Source organism: Salvelinus sp. IW2-2015, linkage group LG26 (genome assembly GCF_002910315.2).
Source record: "Salvelinus sp. IW2-2015 linkage group LG26, ASM291031v2, whole genome shotgun sequence".
Classification (NCBI taxonomy): domain Eukaryota; kingdom Metazoa; phylum Chordata; class Actinopteri; order Salmoniformes; family Salmonidae; genus Salvelinus; species Salvelinus sp. IW2-2015.
Genome location: NC_036866.1, coordinates 13615077 through 13640252, shown reverse-complemented (window position 1 = coordinate 13640252; position 25176 = coordinate 13615077). Strand labels below are relative to the sequence as shown.

Here is a 25176-nt window from a genome sequence, read left to right as displayed (position 1 = left end):
CAAGTTGGCTGGATGTTTACACACGGGAAACTGTTGAGCATGAAAAACCCAGCAGCCGTGCAGTTCTTGGGGTAAAATGGTGAGCCTGGCACTTACTACCATACCCCGTTCAATGGCACTAAAATATTTAGTCTTCCCCATTCACCCTCTGAATGGCACACACACACTATCCATGTCTTAGCTGCCTCAAAGCTTCAAAATCATTCACAATCCCTCCATCAGTGCTCAGACTGTCCACAATAGGCTGAGAGAGGCTGGACTGAGGGCTTCTAGGCCTGTTGTAAGGCAGGTCCTCACCAGACTTCACCGGCAACAACGTCGCCTATGGGCACAAACCCACCGTCGCTGGACCAGACAGGACTGGCAAAAAGTGCTCTTCACTGACAAGTCGTGATTTTGTCTCGCCAGGGGTGATGGTCGGATTCGCATTTATCGTCGAAGGAATGAGCATTTCACCGGGGCCTGCATTCTGGAGCAGGATCGATTTGGAGGTGAGGGTCCGTCATGGTCTGGAGCGGTGTGTCACAGCATCATCGGACTGAGCTTGTTGTCATTGCAGGCAATCTCAACGCTTTGCGTTACAGGGAAGACATCCTCCTCCCTCATGTGGTACCCTTCCTGCAGGCTCATCCTGACATGACCCTCCAGCATGACAATGCCACCAGCCATAATGCTCGTTCTGTGGGTGATTTCCTGCCAGACAGAAACGTCAGTGTTCTGCCATGGCCAGCGAAGAACCCGGATCTCAATCCCATTGAGCACGTCTGGGACCTGTTGGATCAGAGGGTGCGGGCTAGGGCCATTCCCACCAGAAATGTCCGGGAACTTGCAAGTGCCTTGGTGGAAGAGTGGGGTAACATCTCACAGCAAGAACTGCCAAATCTGGTGCAGTCCATGAGGAGATGCACTGCAGTACTTAATGCAGCTGGTGGCCACACCAGATACTGGCTGTTACTTTTGATTTTGCCCCCCGCTTTGTTCAAGGACACATTATTCCATTTCTGTTAGTCACATGTCTGTGGAACTTGTTTGGTTTATGTCTCAGTTGCTGAATCTTGTTATGTTCATACAAATATTTACATGTTAAGTTTGCTGACAATAAACGCAGTTGAGTGAGAGGACGTTTCTTTTTTTGCTGAGTTTAGTATGGAGCTGTGGCTCTGAATATTGTTTCTTCATCCTATGTTATGTATTCCCACTCAATTTGGTGGGGTTTTCTCCCCCTGTTCAGAGACATTACTCGTTAGCTTGCCATGAATATGGATTTGTTAGGTTTATGTCCTGTCCTACATCCTGATAATACCAGGTTATGACCATTAGATGATGCTGTTCCGGCTATCAGGTGATTCTTTTTTCTCTTTCTCAAAAGTGCACTGCAAATGCGAGCAGTTTCATATGACAAATGAAAATATCCTTCAGAAATGTAATAGAGGGAAAATCTAAAGATGCAACAACAAGCATGGGTTGGAAATATGACTAGGTTGTGTCTTTGGCTGCTGGATAATGAAAGACAGTTGAGAACATGAGAGAAATACTGGTTTCAATGGCATATGAAGAAGTGTTTCTAAAATAATCTCCTTAACATTCCTATGGTTGGAACATGGCAAGACCTTCCACATCCAGATTTTAAACAATTACATTTATGGTTCAATAGTTTCAAAATGTTGACTGCCTCCGCTCAGATTGCAAGGTGGGTGACGTTGCAACGCGCAAAAGGAACAGGTCTTAGTCTCCTATCGGAATGAACATGCCTCAAATATGTGGACAGAACCAAGCCTTTAGATATTAATAATGATCCTACATTACAATTGTCAAGATCCCAGAAATGTTCCATATGTACAAAAATCTTATTTTGCTTAAATTGTAAACAAATTTGTTTACATCCCTGTTAGTGAGCATTTCTCCTTTTCCAAGATAATCCATCCCCCTGACAGGTGTGGCATATCAAGGAGCTGATTAAACAGCATGATCATTACACAGGTTCACCTTGTGCTGGGGACAACAAAAGGCCACTAAAATGTGCAGTTTTGTCACACAACACTACAGATGTCTCAAGTTGAGGTAGCATGCAATCGGCATGTTGACTGCAGGAATGTCCACCAAAGCTATTGCCAGATAATTGAATGTTCATTTCTCTACCATAAGCCACCAATGTCATTTTAGATAATTTGGCAATACGTCCAACCGGCCTCGCAACCGCAGACCACGTGTAACCACGCCAGCCCAGGAACTTCACATCCGGCTTCTTCACCTGCAGGATCATCTGAAACCAGCCACCCGGATATCTTATGAAACTGGGGAGTATTTCTGTCCGTAATAAAGACATTTTGTGGGGAGAAACTCATTCTGATTGGCTGGGCCTGGCTCCCAAGTGGCACAGGCCCACCCATGGCTGGGCACCTGCCCAGTCATGTGAAATGCATAGATTAGGGCATAATTCAATTATTTCAATTGACTGATTTCCTTATATGTAATAAAACTTCTCATTAAAGTTTGGCTACATTTTCAGGTGCCTCCCTTATATGCATAGGCTATCACCTACACTTCTACATGTAGGCTAATTATTTATATACACTGATGTCTTTCTTAACAGAATAGTTACTGTTTTTCGATTTTCAAACCAATTTAATTGGATATTTTGGTTAATAGCCTTGGTGCCCTAGCAGATGTTGGTGCCATGGCAGATGGGCACCTCTTGAAGACTAAATGGCCTTGCCCCTAAAATCACGAAATTCCAGGCCTACTATATACACTCATTGTTGAAGTGGGGGGTATGTGTGTGGCTTTTGACCATTTCTTTGGATTCATCATGTTTTACTCATTGTTAGAAAACAGTTTGATCCAAATTGGATGTTTACGACTATAATATTATTTATATGAATCCTATAAATTAAACTACCCAATTTGTCTCCAATCAATTTCTCAGAGATCAAATTATATTTCAACAAAACAATGTTGCTGGTATGCTAATCGTATCTGATGTCAGAACATTCTGAGATGGTGGGTGTCATGGATTGCTGAAATGACATGGAACTACCCAAATGGGTACTTTAATCATGACACAGAACCATGATAACTGCTTGCTTGCCATACTGAATGTGGCGCGCACATCGTCCACCATAAAAAAAGTATATATATATATATATATACACACACACACACACACACACACACACACTTTTAATGAATGAGATAACATTCAACTTCACATCAAAATAAAAACGTGTTCACACAATTCTGCGAGATTTCCGGCTACTGATAACAAATATACAATTATTGAATATCCTTTGTTGTACTGTGATACAGTATAAAAATAAAAATAAAATTTAAAACATTGTCGCTTACAACAACCTGTCTCCCACCACAGTCCAACCAAATCGGTGTTCCAACTCGCTAACATAGCGAACTAAAGCCAGGTCGTGAGATAGCGTCACAAGTTAGCATAATTGACACTTGATTCCTATTACCGGGAACATAGTTAAAAACGTCCTGAGCGTGTTTGGGTTAAATTTATTCTTAAAATGTATGATATTTCGTGTATATAAACCAGTAAGTGGTGGGATTCACCAAATGCCCACTCATGACAAGATAACGTAAGCAGGCTGGCTAGCTAACGAACTCGCTCTGACACTCGCATGTACAGACAGACAGCCACTCCGGGATTCAGTCACAAAAATAATAAAGGAATCCCTTTTTTGAGAGTCGAAACCAATTAGTTGTTTTTGGACTACTTTAATGCATGTTGTAAAGAAAATACTTGTATCCGACTTTTGGAACATTAACCGGTACAAGTTTACATGCATTCTTTTACTTTTGAGACGGTTTGTTCTGACTTTGCAGTCGCTAGCTAGTAACGTTAGGTGTGTGTGGCTAGCTAATTACAGCTAGCGAGAGACACACAAACCATTACCTAGACTAGCACTCACAGCAGTTAGCCAGCTAGGTAAGGATATATAATTACGTTAACGACTGGAAATAAGTTTAACTTCGTCTGCTTAATTAAATTCAAAATCAATATTACTTTAACCCATCAATTTAAATGATATCTTAACTTACGGAGAAGAGGTGTCGCTGTAACGCTTTTCACTTGTTTTGACAGACTATTTACTCCTGTAATTCGATGAAGAAAGAAAAAAAAAAAAAAAAAAACGATCCCGGGGATCCCCTCTTCAGCCCTGCCCGCTGCCACTCCGGTTGCCAAATAATGAGCTTCTCTCTCACACATGGAACATAGCGTCACATCACTAAGCATGCGCATGTGGTCACACAAGGTGGCAACCGAGTCCGAGTACATTAGGGCCACTGAGCATATCATGTGTGTAAAAATATATTTCAAAAGTCCAGTTTTCAGTAGCCTGTCTCATCATTGCAATGCTTTGCCCCACAACCACCACAGGAATTCTTGCCATCATTCTACCTACCTTGCACCAGTGCTGTAATCAATTGTCAATTCACCAATTATCAATGTCTAACATGAATTAATGTCATAAAACATTTCAATTACTGTCTCTCCATGAAACTAACAGAGCATTTATTTTATTTTAATGTAAAAATCTAGTCCTATAGCTAGTCAATGGAAACAGTTAATGATGTGTAAATATTTCTCATATTGTTATCATGGTACTTGACAATTCAGTGCTTTGAATCCTCCCTAAAACAGCCATGGGCAGCTCTCTCATTCACAGTCCATACAACAGCAAACAACAACAACAAACAAACAAACACAATATTGGTACCAACGTGTAACATACCAGATGTATGAATGTGATGTCTCCACTGTCTTTCAATGAGTCCGGACCAATCTCAATAATTCTCCTGATCATGTCTTTGGGGGCATGAGGATCTTTGAACAGTATCTCAGTGCAGACATATCAGTTATTGAGGGAGAGAGAGGGAAAGAGAGAGAACAAGAGAGAGAGAGACTACGGAATCAGAGACAAGTAACATAAGTGGGAACTGGGGGCTGAATAAAAGGATCAAATTTTGGGGTAAATTCAACCCCTGAATATCACTATTATTGACCCTTATCAATATCACAATCCCACTGCAGTGATATCAATATTATCCCCCTGACTAAGTAATGCTGTGAACCTAATTCCAATCTGAAGTGAACCAAACCTAATACTGATCACCTGGGTGTCGATAGAAGTGTCTTCGAACTAACTATTCTTGGTGCCCTCATTAATTTAATCAGTTATGAATTCAAACATGCAATCGCATACATTGGCCAAAAATGTATCTTATGCCTGAACTCTCAGGTTTGATCCAAAAAAACTAAGGGCACACAAAATCAATGCCCTTGTCTGGCCACTGCATTCTCGAGACCTAATTTGTAGTGTGATCTCAGAAGTAGTTCAAAAGAATTCCGGTGGCATAAGGTTGGCATCCTTTTCTAAAGGAGTTGGTGACATTCCCTTCCCTGGGTGGAGCAGTGTGGGAAAACAACCTCAAGAAACAGGAGCAATTAAACAGTACCTATGCACTCTGCACAATCCATTTTAATTGGGGCCAAATGTCAAGCGATGTGTGAAATGTCAGAAACCTGTTCTTTAGAGAAAATTGAGAAATAGTGCTTTATAGCTTCAAACCAGTACAAAAAAAAGATGAGTCATATCAATGTCGGCACAATGTGTGACACTGGCTTAAAGCAACAAGGCACTATCAACTTAATCCCCACTGAAGTACAGGAGCAAAACAAGGAAGTACCCCTCCCTGTCACGATCAACAGGACTCACTATTTGGCAGGAAGCGTCTCCTTTCAGAACTGTTTATGCTGACACTTATCACCTAACAAGCATCACTGCCCAACAGCACTTATGAACATACCTAAAATCCAACAACATATTACTTTCTAAAATGACGTACAAATCGAGAGGCTGATTCGTATAAATTGATTGGATTTTTTGGGGTGAACAGCAATTGTTGTAAACTTGTTGAGTGTGCAAGTCATATCAAAGGAAAGACAGCCATGACATCTGCATGGCTGACTGGTAACAAAGACAGTCATGTGACCATTACTGGCTGACCATTAGGTCGGTATTTATTCCTGCAGTAATTCACCATCAGGAGGGATTCAGCATTCCCCTGAATAAGGAACATTAAACGAGATCTACAAATCAGACGCCTTAGTCAAAGAGAAAGGGTAGTTTTACAAGGTATCCTCCTCTGTCCTGTGCCTGAATGATACTCTCCCCAAATGAACTCAACTCTGAATCTCATGTTGGACCCACAAGATACATGATGTCTTGTCTTGTCTTTATGGGCTCATGTATTGTACTGTGTAGTTAGTTGGGGACAATTTATTTTATGAAAGTGATATAATGATAACTATAAAGGAAATTATTCCTAAGTAACTGCACAGTACAATATGAATATAGATGACTACTGTGTGAATAAGGATTTAAGTCAATGTATCTCTATAATAGAAATGTATGTAGGCTATATAAAAGTACTGCATATTTATCACAACCCACTGGGCACAGACGTCAATTTAACATCTATTCCACGTTGGTTCAACGTACTTTCATTGAAATGGCGAGGAAACAACGTTGATTCAACCAGTGTGTGCCCAGTGGGAACATGGTAGTGGGAAAAGTCATGATGAACTCAATATAGAACTCACTTCTAATAAACACTAAGTACACTCACTGACAAACATTCCATAACACTTTGGTTGCAAATACCATGTTTATTCAGACTGCTATCCAAAAATAATTGAAAAACTGTGTAATCATTTAAAAACACATGCATTGAATAGAATATGGCATGCACTCAAACTTTGTGTCCATATATTTGTTATTTCCAACTGTGGTAATTCAAAAATAGTTTGAGATGTATATTCAAAAAGGCAGATGGGTTTTTATGACAGGGCCAAATGTTACTGAAATTCACTGTCTCAAATCAGGTTTATCAAAATACAGCTCAAATGCGGCCCATGCTGGTCCATGAAATGACTGCACTTGGTGGACAAGAAATGCAAATCTTATATTACTATTTAATTCAAAAGTTGTGCTACAAAATGATGACTAGAAAATCCTCAGGAATTGGCTAGCAGCAGCAATTCTATTATTCATAGTGGATTCATATTAGTAAACTCAATGCATAAGGAAAATAACATCCATGCAAAGTAAACCACGCTGTTAACCACAACTTAGCCTAACAACAATCCTTAAATTAAAATAAATTATTGCGGGTGGTTATATCTGTTTGGATGCTTCTCTCTTTGTTCTTATATTTGTGTTCCAGCAGTCACCGAGTAGACTTCAGCAAGGACAACTTGGTCTTCCTCCTGGCATTTCTTTCCTCCTGTTCCTCAGTCGGGCCAAACAGTTTGGGTTCCTTTGGCCCAGTGTCTTTGGTACAAGTAGTGTGAGTGGTCATATCTCTTTGGCTGCCTCTTTCTTTGTTATTCTCTCTGTGGTCCAGCAGCTGCAGAGTACCCTGGAACAAAGATGCCTCTGCCCTGGTCCCGGCCTGCCTTTCCTCCTCTTCCTTAGTGGGGCAATAATACTTTTTAGCATAGTCTCCCAGCATCCTCCCATAGTATCCTTGTAAACCAATGTCACTATTATTTATTTGGCTCAGCACTCTGTCAGCTGTCTGTAGCACTTTCTCCAGGTTCTGGTAGTCCTCTGAGAGGGCTGCAGCCACCCTGCAGTGCTCCTGCTGCTGCCAATGCAGCTTATGGTGCTGCTCCTGAAGCTCTGATCGGAGGGGCTGCTACTGTGAGAGGACAGAATTGTGTTCGAAGACCCGAAATTGGTGGTCAGAGTAAAGGTTCTTGCACATGGACTTCAAGGCTTTGTTCTTTGTCTGCATGGCCCTGTACTAACTGGTCAGAGTCTGGAGTTTGTTCTGGAGGCCCTGGTAGTCTGCCTCAACATCCTGAAACTTAGATTTGAGGCTGTGATGCTGAACTAGGAGGGTTTGATGTTTAGAGACCATTGTTTTCTGCTTGGAGATCAGCTCCTAGTATTCAGCGAGGAGGCTGTGATGATCCCAGAGGAGTGCCTGATGCTCACCCTCCAACACTTGGTGTTGCCACATCAGGGCTTGGTGCTGCCACATCAGGACTTGGTGCTGCCACATCAGGACTTGGTGCTGCCACATCAGGGCTTGGTGCTGCCACATAAGTGCTTGGTGCTGTGCCTTCAGAGCCTCATATGCTGAGCTCTCTGTCTGGAGCCTCTCACTCAGCTGGACACTGTAGACTTTTGCTGTGTCCAAAGCTGACTTCAGATCTTTGACCATGGCCTCACCTTCCAGGGCTAGACTCTTCTCATGGAATTTCTCAGCCTTGACAATCTCCGAGGCCACAGACTCCTCCAGGTCACTGCAGACTGCTCTGGTCTCATAAAGCTCCTCCAACACACTCTAATGCTTGGTCGCCTCGAGGTCAGTCTGGAGCTTCTGTCTTCTGATCTTTTCATTTGATAGTTCAGAGGTCATTTTGATGGTGCTTAGACTAATTTCTGCATTTACTTGAAGGAAGGCCTTTACTTGAGCCCTCAGGTCCTGCCCTTGGGAGCTCAGATCTCGCTTTTCAGAGATCCCTCTCTCTCTCTTTCAGCTGGTCACTTTGAGCTTTATCTGCAGATGTAGCAGACTTCAACTCATATAGGTCTTTCACCATAGCTGTTGGCTCCTGCCTTGTTCCTCTGCCAGCTCAGAGGCCAGTTGGTCAGAGATTATCCTTGGTTTTGCTCTGTTCCTGATTGGCCATTCAGCTCCAGCTCCTCAGCCTCAAGCTTCTTGATCTTGTGCTGCTCCGTTTTAAAGTCTGATGCAATTTTGTTGTCTCTCAGCCGGAGCTGTGTGTTTGTGCAATGCTCCTCGTCCAGTGAAGCCTGTAGAACAGCTTTAGCTGCCCTCTCCTTCTTCAGAGCCTCCCTCTGTGCAGCCAACTCTGAATCCTCCCCATGGGATGGACGTGCAGCAAGGGACAAAGATTACTTGTTCCCTTCCTCAGCAGACTTTTTCTTGCTGGTAAAGGCAGATAATGTGGAAGAGGCAGCCTGTTCCTGGACCTCCTGAACAATAGATGAGGCAGACTTCTCCTGCCTCTCCTCAACAATAGTGGTAGGGGAAGCAGCATCACACAGAGGTATCTAATTTTAGTATGTGACCACTCTTAGAGCATATTTTACTCACATTAAGAATAACGGTATAATGATTCTTACCAGTGTCCTCAGGATGGAAGGGACTAGGGGCCTTGACTTCCTCAATGGAACTGTTCTCCACACCGTGGCTGGTTGAACCAAAGATGGCAGAGCATTTGTAGGATGTACATTTCTCCTGGACGTCCTGTACTTCCTCAACAATAGAGACAGACTTCTATTGCACTACCTCAAGGATAGAGGCAGACTTCTCCTGCACATCATCAACAGAGACAGAATTCTCCTTCACATCCTCAACAACAGAGACAGAATTCTCCTGCATATCCTCAACACAGGAAGTTGGTGGCACCTTAATTGGGGAGAAAAGGCTCATGGTAATGACTAGAGCGAATCAGTGGAATGGTATCAAATATATCAAACACGTGGTTTCCAGGTGTTTGATGCTATTCCATTTGCTCTGTTCCGTTCTCCCCTCAGCAGCCTCCACTGATCCTCAATGATAGAAACAGACTTCTCTGTCTGCTTCTCATCAGATCCCTAATGCAGCAACATCACATGAAACAGAGGCATCTAGTATTATTATGGGGCCTATGTTGTAGCATCTTTACTCACACTGAGAATGATTCTTACCAGCGAATTCTTACCATATAATTCATGTTGAAAATTCGTAACATATTATACAAATGAATGATGGACATACACAAATTAAAAAATACCATTCCAAACATAACATATTATACTAATTTGAGTGTCCCGGATTTCCGTTTACTATGCCTGCGTTTACACAGGCAGCCCAATTCTGATCTTTTTCTCACTAATTGTTTTTTGACCAGTCAGATCAGCTCTGAAAAAGTGTCGATGTGAAAAGCTCTGATGTGATTGGTCAAACAACCAATTAGTGGAAAAAATATCAGAATTGGGCTGCCTGTGTAAACGCAGCCTTTGTTGAAGTGGTTGCAAAAATGTTTGTTCTATGTATGATTACAAAAATAATTTGAGAATACATGGAATGGTGCAAAGTGAAAACGTATTATTGAATGAAGCATCTGCCAGGCACATGCCCTTTTCTGATTATTCTTTTCATTGATCCCGTTTGCCCAGTTCCAATTTAGTCTTGATGCACACACAGCACGGCACTATGCAGGGAGTTGGGGGTCAATCATTTAGAATTAAATTAACTTAGTGAATTGCATTCTCATCTATGGACCATGTGGACATAAATATCTTTCATAAATAGTTATCATGGTATGAAATCATTATATGCTACTTGTATGCATGTTGTATTTTCAGTACATTTGTCAGAAAAGTTACATTTTTTTTAATTAAAGATAGCTAAGATCACCCACTGACAATCATTCTCAAACAATGCAAAATTATGGTTGCAAATACCATGTTTATTCTGACTTTAGTCAGAAAAATTATTGAAACAAGCAATAAAAGTATAGGCATTGAATAGAATATGGCAAGTACTCAAGCTTCTGATGTGTCTACTCATTAAGATTGACTTAAATGCCAAGCATTGAGTTGGAGTACTACATCTTGAGAGTTTAAAATTCATTACACACTTGACTACATTTACGTTATAAAATGTCACTGTACAATAAAGGTTTCGTATGTCGCATATCGATATAATGTATTGTCAAGAAAACCCTTAACTAGAACTATAAAGACAAATTCTAATATTACAAAAAGTAGCATAGATTTTTTTTATCTGAGGTTCCTTGTATGTTCATAAAATGTCCAACTTCATGATCTATGGAAATTAAATTAACTATAGTTCATATGTACAGAAAACAGATGAGTTTGTGATGCATCTTGCTAATCTATGACAGGCCAAATTTAACAAAATCTCTCAAAGCAGGTTTTTCAAAGGAAAGCTCAACAGGGACACCTGCTGTTCCATTAAGTAACTGCACTTGAACATTCAATTATTTCGCTATTCTCACTTGCAGTCTTTCAGCAAGAAATTCAAACTGTTGAGCTCAACAACACTACCCAGTTAACATTCAGATCCAAGTCCAAACTTAGCATGAAACAAAACATGTTACTGGTTCAATACATGAGAAGTGATGGCAATTGTACCTACACTAATTCATGAGGATGGGATGGGGGTGGTACAAAACAATGAAGCTGTGAAAATCTTCAGCAGATGGTTAGCAACACGTGTAGAGTAAATCAATATCAGGAACTTCCATGCATGAGAAGATATTGCATTCATACAAAGAAAAGCTGGAGAGAAAAAAAACATGAATACCTTATTCATATAACTGCTACAATGTTTTCACACTCCCCCTCAAATTTTCATAAGACAGAAAGAAACTATGGTTCAATTCTAGACATCTTTGAGGCCTTTAGGAAGGCAGCCCTTGTGTTACAAGCCTGGTGCTCATAGCAGGCTGGCCAGGCTGGATGTTGGGCCGTTCTGGGCTTGAAACTGCTCAGGTGGTGGGCCGTCCGTCCACTGTCACAGAGAAGAGAGAGACAGATTAGAGTTGTTAATTACCCATCTGAGCCAGACAGACAGTCATACAGATTGATAGAGAAGACAAAGGACAGACAGAAAAACACAGCTAAACAAGCTATATCATCGATCTACAAACCACAACTTTGATGGCAGTAATAATGAAAGATAAAAAGTTAACATGGATAAGTTGATACGTACGCTGATGAGGTTGTGTTCGGGGAGGCTGCAGGCAGCGATGTGGTCTTGGAGAAGCTGCTGCGAGAAGTTCTGGTGCATCTGAGCTGCTTCATGGGCATCTATGGTGTTTCCCAGGGCCTTATTCAGATCTACAAGGACAAGACAAAAACAATGTGGTCAAGGAAACCTACCTCAAATACTTTAAGCCTAGTAGGGAGTAATGAAGCTCAAACCAAAGAAAGAAAATGTGCAGGTGTGGGCATACCTTTTAAAAGGGCCGAGGACCACAGCTGGACAGACATGTCAGGGATCTTGCTGGCCAGCTGCATCGCTGGAACCACCATGTTGTTGCTCTCCTGGAGAAAAACAACAACATATTGTTATGCAACCTACAGAAGCAAAATATTTTGCCGCAAACACGTTGAATAAAATGTATAAACAGTACGGCATGAACAAAAAAAGGTGAAAGGTTTGTATATGGGACACAGGCACACATTTTTTGTTGTATTGTTTGTACTATTATGTTTTTATTTTTAGTATATCGTTGTATTTTAAATTTGTGTGACCTGGTTTCCTAGTCTATCAGTCTATCAGTGTCTTGTTACTTGTGGACCCCGGGAATAATAGATGCTGCTTCAGCAAAGGCTCATGGGGATCCGAATATACCAATAAATAAACCAACAGGGGCAGGGTAGACATTTCTGGCAAAAGATCCATTTGTGACCATTGTGGAGTGATCTTACCCTGTGGTTTCCCAGTACATAGAATATATGGCCTAGCAGAACCAGTGAGCAGGCTGTCAGTCTATTCAGGTCCTCCGCGTTGGACATCTTCAGAGTTTCTCTAAGGAACCGTCTGCAATAAGAATATCATTATGAAATTATTATTTCCCAATTCCCACTGAAAGTTTGAGGAACTTATGGGACACTTCTCAGCAACTCAGTAAAAGAGGTGGGGGAGACTTACTTGGCCTCGTTGTAGCGTCCTTGAAAGAAGGACAAGAGTCCTCGGACGTAGAAGGCTGCAGCGCGGAGACAGTGAGAGCTGCAACAAACACACATCAGTCAACTCGAAGTCAATACACCTTCTCACCAACAGGCTGCACACGTAGCCTTAAAAAATAAGGTATTTGGTTCTGATGAGCAAGATTGAGTAACCATTAAAATCTGTTATGCAATACGCGCTTACACACCTCACAGGAAAGTTGTGATCAGGGTTTATCCTCTCAAGGAGACTGTAGAGCTTTAAAAGAAAGAACAAAGTTAATACAGTTGACAATTTATTTTGAGTAAAAATGAATAGTGTGTGTGTGTGTATGTGTATCTACCAACCTCCTGGTGTCTGTTTCCTTCCCTGATGTAGACGCTGGCCAGGTTTGTTACAATGAACGCCCACAGCTCCTGGTGTGTGGTTAGCTGGGGAAAAAACACACAGATTTACTCACCATCACAAATGTGACAATGTAAAACATATTAAACACATGCAGACATAAACCCGTATAATAAGCTTAGCGTTACGACTTACGTCGCTTACCCGCAAAGCGGCGGTGAACTGTGCCTCTGCATTGTCCATACAGTTGACAGATATGCAATACAGGCCCTGAGAAATGGAACAGCATATACACAAAGTTGAGTGTTTTAGAGATACAGTGGCCCCAGTTACAGAAGTGGGGTGGTAACTGTTATTCAAGGCAGTGAATTGAGGGTATGTCTTCTGGGTGAAGGTTTAAAATACTCACTAGTAGAGTGTGAAGCTGGGCAGCGTGATTGGTGAATAACCTGGGGGACTGTTGGCACAGTTGGCAGACCTGGGAGATCTGGGATACGGGGAGAAAAAGTTATCATCCTCATAAATGACATGGTGCTCCTAATCTCTATCCTATCTCAACTGCCAATGGGCACGAAAATGCCTATCATATAGTTCCGTAGCTACTTTGATTAAACTTTTAACATTCCACTATAACTTCATTTCAGAGTGAATGAGTAAAGTTGAACAGAAATAAAAATGGGTCAACAGTTGGTTCTATACTACCTCTTGTAATGCGGTGGCCTTGTGACCAGTGACTAGTCGGCACATGATGATGTGCTCCAGCAGAATGACCTGGAAAGTGGAGAGGATGGGACTGCTGTCCAGCACTGAAATAGAGGTTGAGCCAAGAAGACCTTTTAGACAACAGTGAGTGTTAAACAGAGGTGAGATAAGTGGGCTTCAAATCACATACTTTTTAGTTTCTCAAGCTGCATGAGTGCTTTGTCTGTGTATTTCTGTGCCTTCTCCAAATACCCTGCTTGCATGGAGTGCATGACAGTCACCTGGAACATATAGAGAACAAGGTTATTACCAGGGTTGGGGAATATCTGATTACATGTAATCAGCTATGTAATCTGATTTTTTTTTTTTATATAATTATTTTTTAATCCATTACCAGCAAAAATATTGTAATCAGATTAGATACTTTTGAAAAAACAATTATGATTACCTCTTGGATTACTTTCTGTTTTCTCTGTGACAAATTCAGCATTGAAAAAAGGTTTGTTCCACCTGAGCGAGTCTGACCACTATGATGACACACCAAATGCGTTTGGTGGATCCTTTTTGTCTTCTTCAAATGCCTCTTAAGGGGCAAGTCAGATTAAATATGAGTTTGGGTAATCCAAAAGTTACGTTACGGACTACAATTTTGGACAGGTAACGAGTAACTAACGGATTACATTTAGTAAGTAACCTACCCAACCCTGGTTATTACTAAGGCTGTGACGATACAGTATTGCAATAGTTTATCCATGGCAAAAATGAAAACACGAAGCAGACCTTTAACTTCTTTGGGGTAGGGGGCAGTATTTTCACGTCCGGATGAAAAGCATGCCCAGAGTAAACGGCCTGCTACAAAGCCATAAAAGTTAGAATATGCATATTATTCGTAGATTTGAATAGAAAACACTCTGAAGTTTCTAAAACTGTTTGAATGATGTCTGAGTATAACAGAACTCATCAGGCAGGCAAAAACCTGTGAAAAAATCCAACCAGGAAGTGAGAAATCTGATGTTGATCGATTTTCAACTCAGCTCCTATTGAAGATACAGTGGGATATTGGTAATGTTGCACTTCCTAAGGCTTCCACAAGATGTCAACAGTCGTTAGAACCTTGTCTGATGCCTCTACTGTTTAGTGGGGCCGAAGGAGAGAGGAATGAGTCAGGTCTGCCATGACGTGACCATGCTCTGACCATGCGCGTTCACGTGAGAGCAAGCTCTGTTCCATCGCAATTCTGAAGACACAGGAATACTCCGGTTGGAACATTATTGAAAAATTATGTTAAAAACATCCTAAAGATTGATTCAATACTTTGTTTGTCATGTTTTTACGGACTGTAATATAACTTTTTTAACTTTTCGTCCGTACTTTCCGCTGGACCTGCCCACGCGTCGTGAGTTTGGAAAGTGTACTGAACGCTAGAACAACAAGGAGGAATTTGGACATAAATTATGGACATTATCGAACAAAACGAACATTTATTGTGGAACTGGGATTCCTGGGAGTGCATTCTGATGAAGATCAAAGGTAATTGAATGTTTATATTGTTACTTCTGACTTCTGTTGACTGCATAATATGGCGGCTATATTTGTGTCTTGATTGGGCTCTGAGCGCCGACTCAGATTATTGCACCGTTTGCTTTTTTCGTAAAGCTTTTTAAAACTCTGACACAGCGGTTGCATTAAGGAGAAGTGCATCTAAAATTCCATGCATAACAGTTGTATCTTTTAGCAATGTTTATTATGAGTATTCCTGTAAATTGATGTGGCTCTCTGCAAAATCAAAGGATGTTTTGTGACTTCTGAGCGTAAGGCGCCAATGTAAACTCATATTTTTGGATATAAATATGAACTTTACCGAACAAAACATACATGTATTGTGTAACAAGAAGTCCTATGAGTGTCATCTGATGAAGATCATCAAAGGTTAGTGATTAATTTTATCTATATTTCTGCTTTTTGTGAATCCTCTCTTTGGCTGGGAAAATGGCTGTGTTATTCTGTGAATAGGCACTCACCTAACATAATCGTTTGATTTGCTTTCGTCGTAAAGCTTTTTTGAAATTGGACACTGTGGCTGGATTTACAACAAGTGTATCTTTAAAATGGTGTAAAATACATGTATGTTTGAGGAATTTTAATTATGGGATTTCTGTTGTTTTGAATTTGGCGCCCTGCACTTTCACTGGCTGTTGAAGAGGTGGGCTAACGTCTCACGTACCCTAGAGAGGTTTTAAGAACCTGCTGTATGTAGAATATTGTGTACAATAGCTTGTAAAATAAATACATTTTACTCTGGATGAAAACATGATGATGTTTGTTTACAAGATTAGTAAAGACGCATTGTGTTTTGTTTACTATCGGGATACTGGGATCATTCCTGCCCTAGTTATTACCATGTAACATGTTGATATTACCACAGTATAGCCATCCAATCCTTTCAGATCTGCACAAGTATCTAGGGCGGAATCAGTCCTCAGGCATCAGGTGAATGAGGAAGAGATTGGGCTCACCAGGTAGACAAGAACACACATGTGCTCTTTGGGCAGCCAGTGGAAGAGGTCAGCCGGGTTACTGGGCAGGATCTCATCGTCGTGGAGTGTAGAGATAGTCTGGATGCACTGCTGCAGCTGCTTCAGACAGGGCTTCACACTCTTCACCTGCAGCACACAACGTAAGGAAGGGGTGGGTCACTATCAATGCAACTACTTAACAATTGCGATACAAACTACAGGGAAAGTATTTATTTTTGAACAGGGGTGCACCCCTGTTGTCATAGGTGTCCTTAATTCACTGTCCTTGACAAGCGTTGTGCACCTTGGTCTTAGCCAAGAGGAGTCCTTACCTGTCCAGCGTCCAGGTAGTGTGTGACCTGCAGCACCAGAAAGAAGACCCTAAGAGACTCTTTCTGGATGGGGTTTCCCTGCCAGTTCTCCACGATGGTCCCACACAGAGTGAGCAGAGGGTGCACCTCCCCCAGCTTCCTCTCCATCAGTAGGAGCTGATACACAGGACAAAAAGACACATTATGGTAAAGACTATCCAGTGCAAAATTATTTTTTATTTCCATCCTTTAAAAGGGATACTTTAGAATTTTGGCAATGAGACCCTCCCCAGAGTCAGATGAACACGTGGATACCATTGTTATGCTTCTGTGTGCAGTTTGAAGGAAATTGCCAACTAGTGCTAGCGCAGACTGGAAGGACGTCTATGGTATATTGCGAAACTACCTCTAACTTCCTTCATTCTGGACGCAGAGACATAAAAATTGTATCCACAAGTTCATCTGACTCTGGGGTAATAGATAATTGCCAAAATCCTGAAGTATCCCTTTAAGTGCATAACATACTCAAGATATCTGTTTACCCTTATTAAATGCAAAAGACAGCCATTCAAAATTATGCATTTTCATAACAAAGAATTTGAGACTTACCATTCCTTTACTCAGGAGAAACAACGCTCTGTGAAAGCAGACATCACCTATTCAGTCTATCGTTATAGGTAAATGTAAATGAAGTCTATTGGAGGGCATGTTGAATAACATCGCTCTTGTTTCAATGATGAATCAATGTGGACATAAAAAGTAAATAGTTCATAGCATCAAGGTTACAGCACCTGGTATATTCCGAGCCCACCACTCTGGCGTACTCAGCACCGACACCCAGGAGGTCACATGCAGACACAAGGTCCTTCTCTAGAGTGTGCAGTTGCTGATAGGGTTAAAAAAAAGAGAAATTCAATGCATTGCAATGTATCAGTCTACAACCAAACATCCAACAGAAAGGTGCCGTCTATCAGATGGGACGTTAAATGGGTGACCTGACTCTCTGTAGTCACTAAAGATCCCATGGCACTTACCGTAAGAGTAGGGGTGTTAACCCTGGTGCCCTGGCTAAATTCCCAATCTGGCCCCAATCATACCCAACTTCCAATTGGCTCATTCATCCCCCCTCCTTTCCCCTATAACTATTCCTCAGGTCATGGCTGTAAATGAGAATGTGTTCTCAGTCAATTTACCTGGTAAAATAAGGGTTAAAAAAAATACAACTATTCAGTTCAGTCAGTATTTACAATAAAGCACGACACAACGTACCGCCAGTTGAAACAGCAGGCGGCAGTGCCAATAGGGAGTCTGCTGTGAGATCTGAATTGCCTTTCGCAGTAAAGGCTTTGCAGAATCCACCAGATTCTGAAAACAGAACATGTAGAGTCATAACTACTCTACCTTACACTTGCATATAAACATGTTTTTCAAATGGATCTCCAGACAGCAAAAGATTTCAAATGTATTTTAGCTTTATTTACCGGTACCTGCTGACAGTAGAGTTCTGATAAAAGACTTGCAGCCTCAAATTTAACATCTTCAAACTGTGGGATCTGAGATATTCCATGAAGGAAACCTCATCAAATCAAAGTGTATTGGTCGGGTACACAGATTTGCAAATGTTATCACTGGTGCAGTGAAATGCTTGTGTTTCTAGCTCCAACATTGCTGTAATAATACCTAGCAATATGCACAATCTTGACATGTAATTTGACTACTGAGATGTGCTTGGAGCAGCAAACACATATCTGAGAAATGTTCTGAAGAATTGCACATTGTAATGCTAGTTGGTAATATACTATATGCCATTTAACAAACGCTTTTATCCAATGCGACTTACAGTCATGCATGCATACATTTTACGTACGCAAATCGATCCCACAACCCATACTCTACCAACTGAGTTTCAGAGGACTACGCTCTGTGTTGGTCCCCAGCTAGTGTTGGGGTTGAAACCATATCATTGAAAAGGATACTTGTTGTGAAATGAACCACTAAAAAGAAAAGAGATGTTAGAGACAAAATACACATTATAGATGCATAACTTAGTCAAAGTAATCAACTGTTAGCAACTTGTAACACAGTGAAGCTAGCTAACGTTACAGCACCAATTTGTAAGTCGCTCTGGATAAGAGCGTCTGCTAAATGACTTAAATGTAAATGTAAATGTAGATGCAATAGGACTGGCGGCTAAAATATCATGCGAGCTAACTAACAAATACTATTCTGAATGCAATTACATATGAATGAAATTATCAAAGGGTCAGGATCTAAAGCTAGCAATACAACTTTTTCCCATTTGACTATAGGAGACCCCGATTAGCGCATCTCTGACTCCATCCTCGAGCTTTCTCAAACTCTCCCTCCTCACCGCTTTCTCCAAGTGGCTCCGCGCGAGCTCGCTGTTCTTCGTATGATGATAGAGGACCGAGCCTAGTTGAAGATGAGTTCTTGCCTCAACCCTTTGCGGAGGTTTAAACTGGAAAACAGCTTGAAGACAATGTACACACAGACGAATTTTGGGTGGGCTTGAGGTGCGGAAATGTTCTGCAAAGCCGAGAAGGGCGAGGTACCAAGATTCCGGGGCCTCTACGTTGGACGCCATTTTCCCAATAACAACAACTATTGAGCACCGTGTCACCCTCGCGTGTTTTCGACTACAAGCGAGATCTTTGTTTTTTAAAACATCTATGGTACCTGTAGTCCAAAACAAGTACGTGCCGTAATAATCTATATTTGTAGTCCAAAACAAGTACGTGCCTTACGTGCTATAATAATCTCGTGAGCGAGAAAAACTCCAATAACTTTTAGGCAGACAACACCTAGATTTAAACCACCGCCTGTCTCAGTTTGGGAGAATGTCAATCTAGTCAAAACCTCAACGGTGTGAAAGACTGAAAGACTGACAAATAGACGGCGGCGTTGCAAAACCACAGAGATTGACAGAACAACAGCAAACAAACAAGGAAATATGGACGGAAGACGACAGTAGAGTTAAACATTGAATGTGAAATAATTTGGAAGATTTGCCGGATCTTCATCAAACACACACACAGTAAACCAGATTAAAGGTGAAGGATTTGTTATGCGCATTCATTTCAGCCTGGTGTGCAGCAATGTTTACATTTTCCTTGCATTGATTGATTATGATAATAATATTGAGTACTTATGTCACTCTGAATCCCTACATTACTTATTTGTAATACATCTCTTAAATAGGTAGCTCCAGTTTAGATCCCTGTAATATGGATATCTTCCATCCAGACTATAAGAACATATTGTGGCGCAGCAGTCTAAGGCACTGCATCTCAGTGCTAGAGGCATCACTACAGACCCTGGTTTGATTCCAGGCTGTATCACAACCGGCCGTGATTGGGAGTCCCATAGGGTGGCGCACAATTGGCCCAGCGTTGTCTGGGTTAGGGTTTGACTGGGGTAGGCCATCATTGTAAATACGGATTTGTTCTTAACTGACTTGCCTAGTTAAATTAAATAAATATATATTTTATTTATTTTATTAGTTATACAATTTAAATATTGATTACTGCACTGTTGGGTAAAGGTCACAAGTTAAGCATTTCACTGTACTTCTGCATGTGACAATAAAACTTGAACATGAAGAAATGTATAAATGGTGTAGAGGTTTACTAAAGTCTACTGTAAAGTGGGTTAGGAAAGTGGGTTAGGAATCTGCAGAAAGACAGTTCAGATTACACTCTGGCAGTCCAAGCACATAAGAAACCTTAAGCCTACATGTCTTTCCATCTGATACCTTTAGCCTATATCTGCAGCCAGTGATAATGCCATGTTAGAGTCTCCATTACTGCAGGGGTGTGAGTTATGGAATAGGTTTTTGACTGATATCATTTCAAAGTGTGTTTGTCTTTCGTGTCCCGTGTGAAGCTGAGTACTCAGTGTTTCTTTCTGTGTGCAGAGATTGACAGTGTTGACAGTGTTGGACACCCTGCTATGTGGAGCGTCCGCAGGTGCTGTGGCCAAAACATTCATAGCCCCCCTGGACAGAACCAAGATCATCTTCCAAGGTAAGTCCATTTCTCTGGAAGAACATGCATTAGGAACACAAAGTAGGGGTTCCCTTCGGAAATACTTATTTGATTGTTATTATCTTTACCAGTTATTATGCTAAATACATATTTCATTGTTATTATCTTTACCAGTTATTATGTCTTAATACATATTTCATTGTTATTAATCTTTACCAATATATATGCTTTAATACATATTTCATTGTTATTATCTTACCAGTTATTATCCTTAATACATATTTCATTGTTATTATCTTTACCAGTATTATGTCTTAATACATATTTCATTGTTATTATCTTTACCAGTTATTATGCTTAATACATATTTCATTGTTTATTATCTTTACCAGTTATTATGTCTTAATACATATTCATTGTTATTATCTTTACCAGTTATTTGCCTTAATACATATTTCATTGTTGGTATCTTTACCAGTTATTATGCTAAATACATATTTCATTGTTGGTATCTTTACCAGTTATTATGTCTTAATACATATTTTCTTCCTCCTACTTTAGTATCCTCACAAAAATTCTCTGCTAAGGTGAGTCTATTACAAGTCTCCTATATAACTTGCATTACACTAAATAAAGATGTACTTGATGTTTAGTACGCATGCTGCCATATGGGTGAATCCTAACTTCCACTTAAATAAAAAATTCACCTAGTCTCCCATTGACTTCAATGCATGACTAAGTGAAAAAGGTAGGATTTGCCCCAAGGTGTGTTGAGCTAGTGTTAAAGGGATACTACGCTTAAGCCCTTGTTCTACTTACCCAGGGTCAGATGAATTAGTGGATACCATTTTTATGTCTCTGTGTACAGTATGAAGGAAGTTAGCGGTAGTTTCGTGGGCGAACGCTAACCAGCGTTAGCGCAATGACTGGAAGTCTACAGGTACAGTAGCATTATTGTGTTGCTGTGTGTGCCCCCAGGAAGCTTTCAGACTCATATATTGTACGTACATGAAAGATGGCTTCCTCAGCCTGTGGAGGGGCAACTCTGCCACCATGGTGCGGGTCATCCCCTACGCTGCCATCCAGTTCTGCTTCTATGACCAGTACAAGGGAATACTGGGGAGATACTACGGCTTCCAGGGAAAGTGAGTAGAGTACCCATCAGTGTAAAGAATCGCAAATACACACACTGTTTAATGTAGCACCATTTGACCTCTGGTGGTCTCCATCAGCCTCCAAAGCAACCCTTCAGTGATCGTTCTTGAACAGAACAAACCATTTTCTCTACTGTGACAATTCCTAATAATACAAATGATACGCATTCATTGTAGAAAACATAGATGTTCTGTAACATGATGGAATCCATCTTGTCTTTTTCAGAGCCCTGCCTCCTTTTCCACGTTTCCTGGCAGGATCATTAGCTGGCACCACGGCGGTCATGCTCACCTATCCCCTGGACATGGTGCGGGCCAGGATGGCGGTGACGCCCAGGCAAATGTAGGGCACTCCGATAACGCTCGTCATTTTTTATCTTTGAATGTAAAAACATACCTGCATGTGGCTCCCCTTTGCACACTTGTTCAGTGTTCAACAGGCATGTACTGTAAGTTAGTATAGGTCATATTACTATCCTAATCAATATCCTTATAGGTTAATATCCTTCTCTTATCGTTCTTGTTTCGGTTGCAGGTACAGCAACATCATGCACGTTTTTGTGCGCATCATGCAGGAGGAGGGCATAAAGACCCTATACAGAGGCTTCTGCCCGACCATCTTGGGAGTGATCCCGTACTCAGGAATCACCTTCTTCACATACGAGACCCTCAAGAAACTGCATGCAGGTACAGACTTTAATTTTTTTTAAATTATCTTTATTGGATAATCAACTTTTTAATGAAGGGCTGAGATTCACTTAAATTGATCCCTCTCTTTCTCTCTCCTCCCATCCCTCTCTCCAGAGAGAACTAGGCGGTCCCAGCCGTACTCTTACGAGCGTTTGGCGTTCGGTGCGTGCGCCGGCCTGATCGGCCAGTCGGCCTCTTACCCTCTGGACATGGTTCGCCGACGCATGCAGACGGCCGGGGTGACGGGCCAACAGTACGGCAGCGTCCTGGGCACCATGAAGACGATCATGGTGCAGGAAGGGGGGGTGCGTGGACTCTACAAGGGCCTCAGTATGAGCTGGATCAAAGGGCCAATCGCTGTGGGGGTCAGCTTCACCACCTTTGACCTTATGCACAACCTCCTGCACAAGATGCACCAGCTGGGATACTTCACATACTGAGCCAGCAGGGGGAGCCAGATGAGAAGCTCACTGTTGGGACCAGTCATTCGCTCACAGGGACTAGCACGGGCGCAACTTTCACTGGGGACAGGGGTACATGCCCCCCCCCATTCTGAAATTGCATGTTTGTCCCCCCGAGTTTTATCATTGGATTGTGATACAAAATGAGGCAACGGTGTGCTTTAGGACCATGTGGACGCCTCCGAGCGGTCGGGTAGGCTGTTTGGAGTGTTTTTCTGACTGGATTTTTACAAAATACAAAAAATATGCCCCCCGCACTTCTAAAACCAAAGTTGTGCCCCTGGGGACTAGAATGGCAATAATATACCAGATCTGTCTACTCACAATATGGATCCTCTCAGTAGACCTAGGGCACTACATGTCAAATAGGAATTCTAAGGAGAGGGTTGTACTGGACAGACAGGAGGAGGCAGAAGCTGTCAGTTTATTTAAACGCACATCCGTATTAAGCACGCACAGCCAGACCCCCACTCCTGCTGTTGATGGATGGAGTGTCTGCGCTAGGGCCAAAATAAGTGTCCTCAAACTGGGTAGATGTGTGCAGATGTCTGCAGTATGAGAGGTATGACAATGTGAAAGATTTTTTGTTTCGAGGCCTGATCTTTGTTTGAGATTGGGGTATTATGTTGGCAAGGGCACATTTTAAAGGCCCAACGCAGCTGTTTTTATATCAATATCAAATCATTTGGGTAACAATTGAGTACCTTAATGTAATATATTTTCTATCATAATGGCCAAATATTGCTTTTTAGCCCCAAAAAAATTCTCAAGAAGACGTTTGCTAGGACTGTCTGTTAGTGTTCTGAGTGGGGAGGGGAAAACTGAAAACTAACTGTTATTGGCAGAGAGGTTTGGAACTGTCGTTGTTATTATTGGTCTATTAACTAATTTACTGCATGTTGAGTTGAGCATGGAAAGCCAAAACCCCCGCCCATGCAAACCTGCTGATTAGAATTTCCTCTGTAGATTATGGCTGGTTGGTAAACATTCAGAAAATAACACTGATCACATTTTCACACTTCTATTGTGTTAGTTTCATCAGCTGTTGTACAATAAAACACAGGAAAAACAGAACTGTACTTGAAATAAAATATATTTTTTCGTAACAGTATCTCTATTTGTCCATAAGGTGGAGCCAAGTGATCAGCAAACTAAAAGCTGGCCTATACTAGAGTGAAATATTCTAGTTAACTATGCTGAAAAGTCAAGTCATAATTGCTTAGCCTAAAATAAAATGTGCAAAATTCTAGATCATTTATAGTATTTTGTTTCAAAATCTGTCATTTTATTTGATATATTTTGATATATATATATTGATATATTTGATCCTATCCTTTACGGCTATACCTCTGAGACGGTGCAGCCACAGAGCGACAGTGGTTTGATGTAAATAAGCATCACTAGTTGTCAGTATCCCCTGGTGAACCTCAGGTTAGCCCCTGATGGGACATAGTTCAGCTTCTGATTACACCCTGCCTTACCTTGACCTTCACACTGGTCACTGTGGGGTTTGAGTAGGATCATTACTGAAACTATACCTTTTTACACATTTATACACCCACTAATGTGCAGAACAAATCCTCTCACACAAACACTTTCTATTTTATATCATACATTTTTTATTTTCAATATACTGGTTGGATTTCCTACATATTACTATGTCAATGTAGTTGAGTGCAAACCCACGCCACTCTTTCTAGTGCCACAGAATATCTGCAGTTTAGTCAAGTTATGCACCATTTTATAGAGTTTTCAACCTTGAGTTCTTTCTTTGATATAACTGTTTTTATTCCCCAAAGCTTTTTACCAAAGCTTAACAATTATCAGTCAACCTGTGAGGTGCCACAATGTCAGGGCTGAACTGAATTGGCACTTCACTTAAGGGCATACCCGCACAAGCACAGATAACCATTGAAGATATCTCAACTAATTTTAGGAGATTAAAAAAAGACAATTTTAAAACAACAATGTTAGTAGTCCCTTAAATTACCAGGAAATTCCAGGTGCTCCTACCCAAATGTTACTATAACTTTCTGAATAGCTAAATAATACCTTCACAGTGTCATATCTTGCAATCTTTTATTTGACAAATGCATTTGCTTCAGTGTGCTTTATCCAGTCAGTACACTCTATGTATTGCTCATGCTCCTCAAAGTATGGTGAGGCGATATTGTGCCCAATGTGGAGCCACCTAACCCCCCTTCTGTGGCCAGTTAATGATACACACCAGTGGGTGTGATCCTGGGTGTCTG

The 25176-nt window shown here is 41.2% G+C and overlaps 3 protein-coding genes across 6 annotated transcripts in view; 1 reads left to right on the top strand and 2 right to left on the bottom strand.

Annotated features, from left to right (window-relative positions):
- The window catches only part of LOC111952306 (transcriptional repressor p66-alpha), a 36004-nt gene extending 31783 nt beyond the window's left edge, over window positions 1–4221 (bottom strand). Inside the window, exon 1 of the mRNA XM_070435153.1 lies at window positions 4057–4221. The gene's annotated coding sequence lies outside the window, so the exon portion shown is untranslated. The remainder of the gene's footprint in view (window positions 1–4056) is intronic.
- Window positions 4222–10489: 6268 nt separating this feature from the next.
- Window positions 10490–19252, bottom strand: LOC111952307 (MAU2 chromatid cohesion factor homolog). Of its 4 annotated transcripts, none has more exons than XM_070435155.1 (19): window positions 18987–19252; window positions 18592–18609; window positions 18097–18168; window positions 17885–17980; window positions 17407–17501; window positions 17225–17252; window positions 16637–16792; window positions 16305–16451; window positions 13979–14069; window positions 13789–13892; window positions 13496–13573; window positions 13282–13356; window positions 13089–13172; window positions 12950–12999; window positions 12724–12801; window positions 12501–12612; window positions 12023–12113; window positions 11779–11906; window positions 10490–11577 (listed from the first exon to the last, which is right to left on the bottom strand). In XM_070435155.1, exons 1-19 carry the CDS (start codon window positions 19218–19220, stop codon window positions 11503–11505), a joined length of 1812 nt encoding a protein of 603 aa, XP_070291256.1. In that variant the 5' UTR covers window positions 19221–19252; the 3' UTR covers window positions 10490–11502. The 4 variants fall into 4 exon arrangements, with proteins under 4 accessions (XP_070291256.1, XP_070291258.1, XP_070291257.1 ...); XM_070435157.1 differs by having other exon boundaries at window positions 13291–13356; XM_070435156.1 differs by having other exon boundaries at window positions 18103–18168.
- On the top strand, window positions 19238–24107 carry LOC111952310 (mitochondrial coenzyme A transporter SLC25A42-like). Its single transcript, XM_023970878.2, has 7 exons — window positions 19238–19686; window positions 20550–20658; window positions 21181–21206; window positions 21598–21764; window positions 22000–22116; window positions 22309–22460; window positions 22578–24107. The coding sequence occupies exons 4-7, from the start codon at window positions 21628–21630 to the stop codon at window positions 22901–22903; spliced, it is 732 nt and encodes a 243-aa protein (XP_023826646.1). The 5' UTR covers window positions 19238–19686; window positions 20550–20658; window positions 21181–21206; window positions 21598–21627; the 3' UTR covers window positions 22904–24107.
- Window positions 24108–25176: the final 1069 nt, after the last annotated feature.

Coding starts and splice junctions, on each gene's coding strand:
- LOC111952307 (XM_070435155.1), bottom strand. CDS start 19,220: ATGGCGTCCAACGTAGAGGCCCCGGAATCTTGGTACCTCGCCCTTCTC. Junction 13,357..13,495: donor CCCAGCTTCACACTCTACTA/GTGAGTATTTTA, acceptor TCCATTTCTCAG/GGCCTGTATTGCATATCTGT. Junction 13,000..13,088: donor AAGGAAACAGACACCAGGAG/GTTGGTAGATAC, acceptor TTTCTTTTAAAG/CTCTACAGTCTCCTTGAGAG.
- LOC111952310 (XM_023970878.2), top strand. CDS start 21,628: ATGAAAGATGGCTTCCTCAGCCTGTGGAGGGGCAACTCTGCCACCATG. Junction 22,117..22,308: donor GCGGTGACGCCCAGGCAAAT/GTAGGGCACTCC, acceptor TTTCGGTTGCAG/GTACAGCAACATCATGCACG. Junction 22,461..22,577: donor CCTCAAGAAACTGCATGCAG/GTACAGACTTTA, acceptor CCCTCTCTCCAG/AGAGAACTAGGCGGTCCCAG.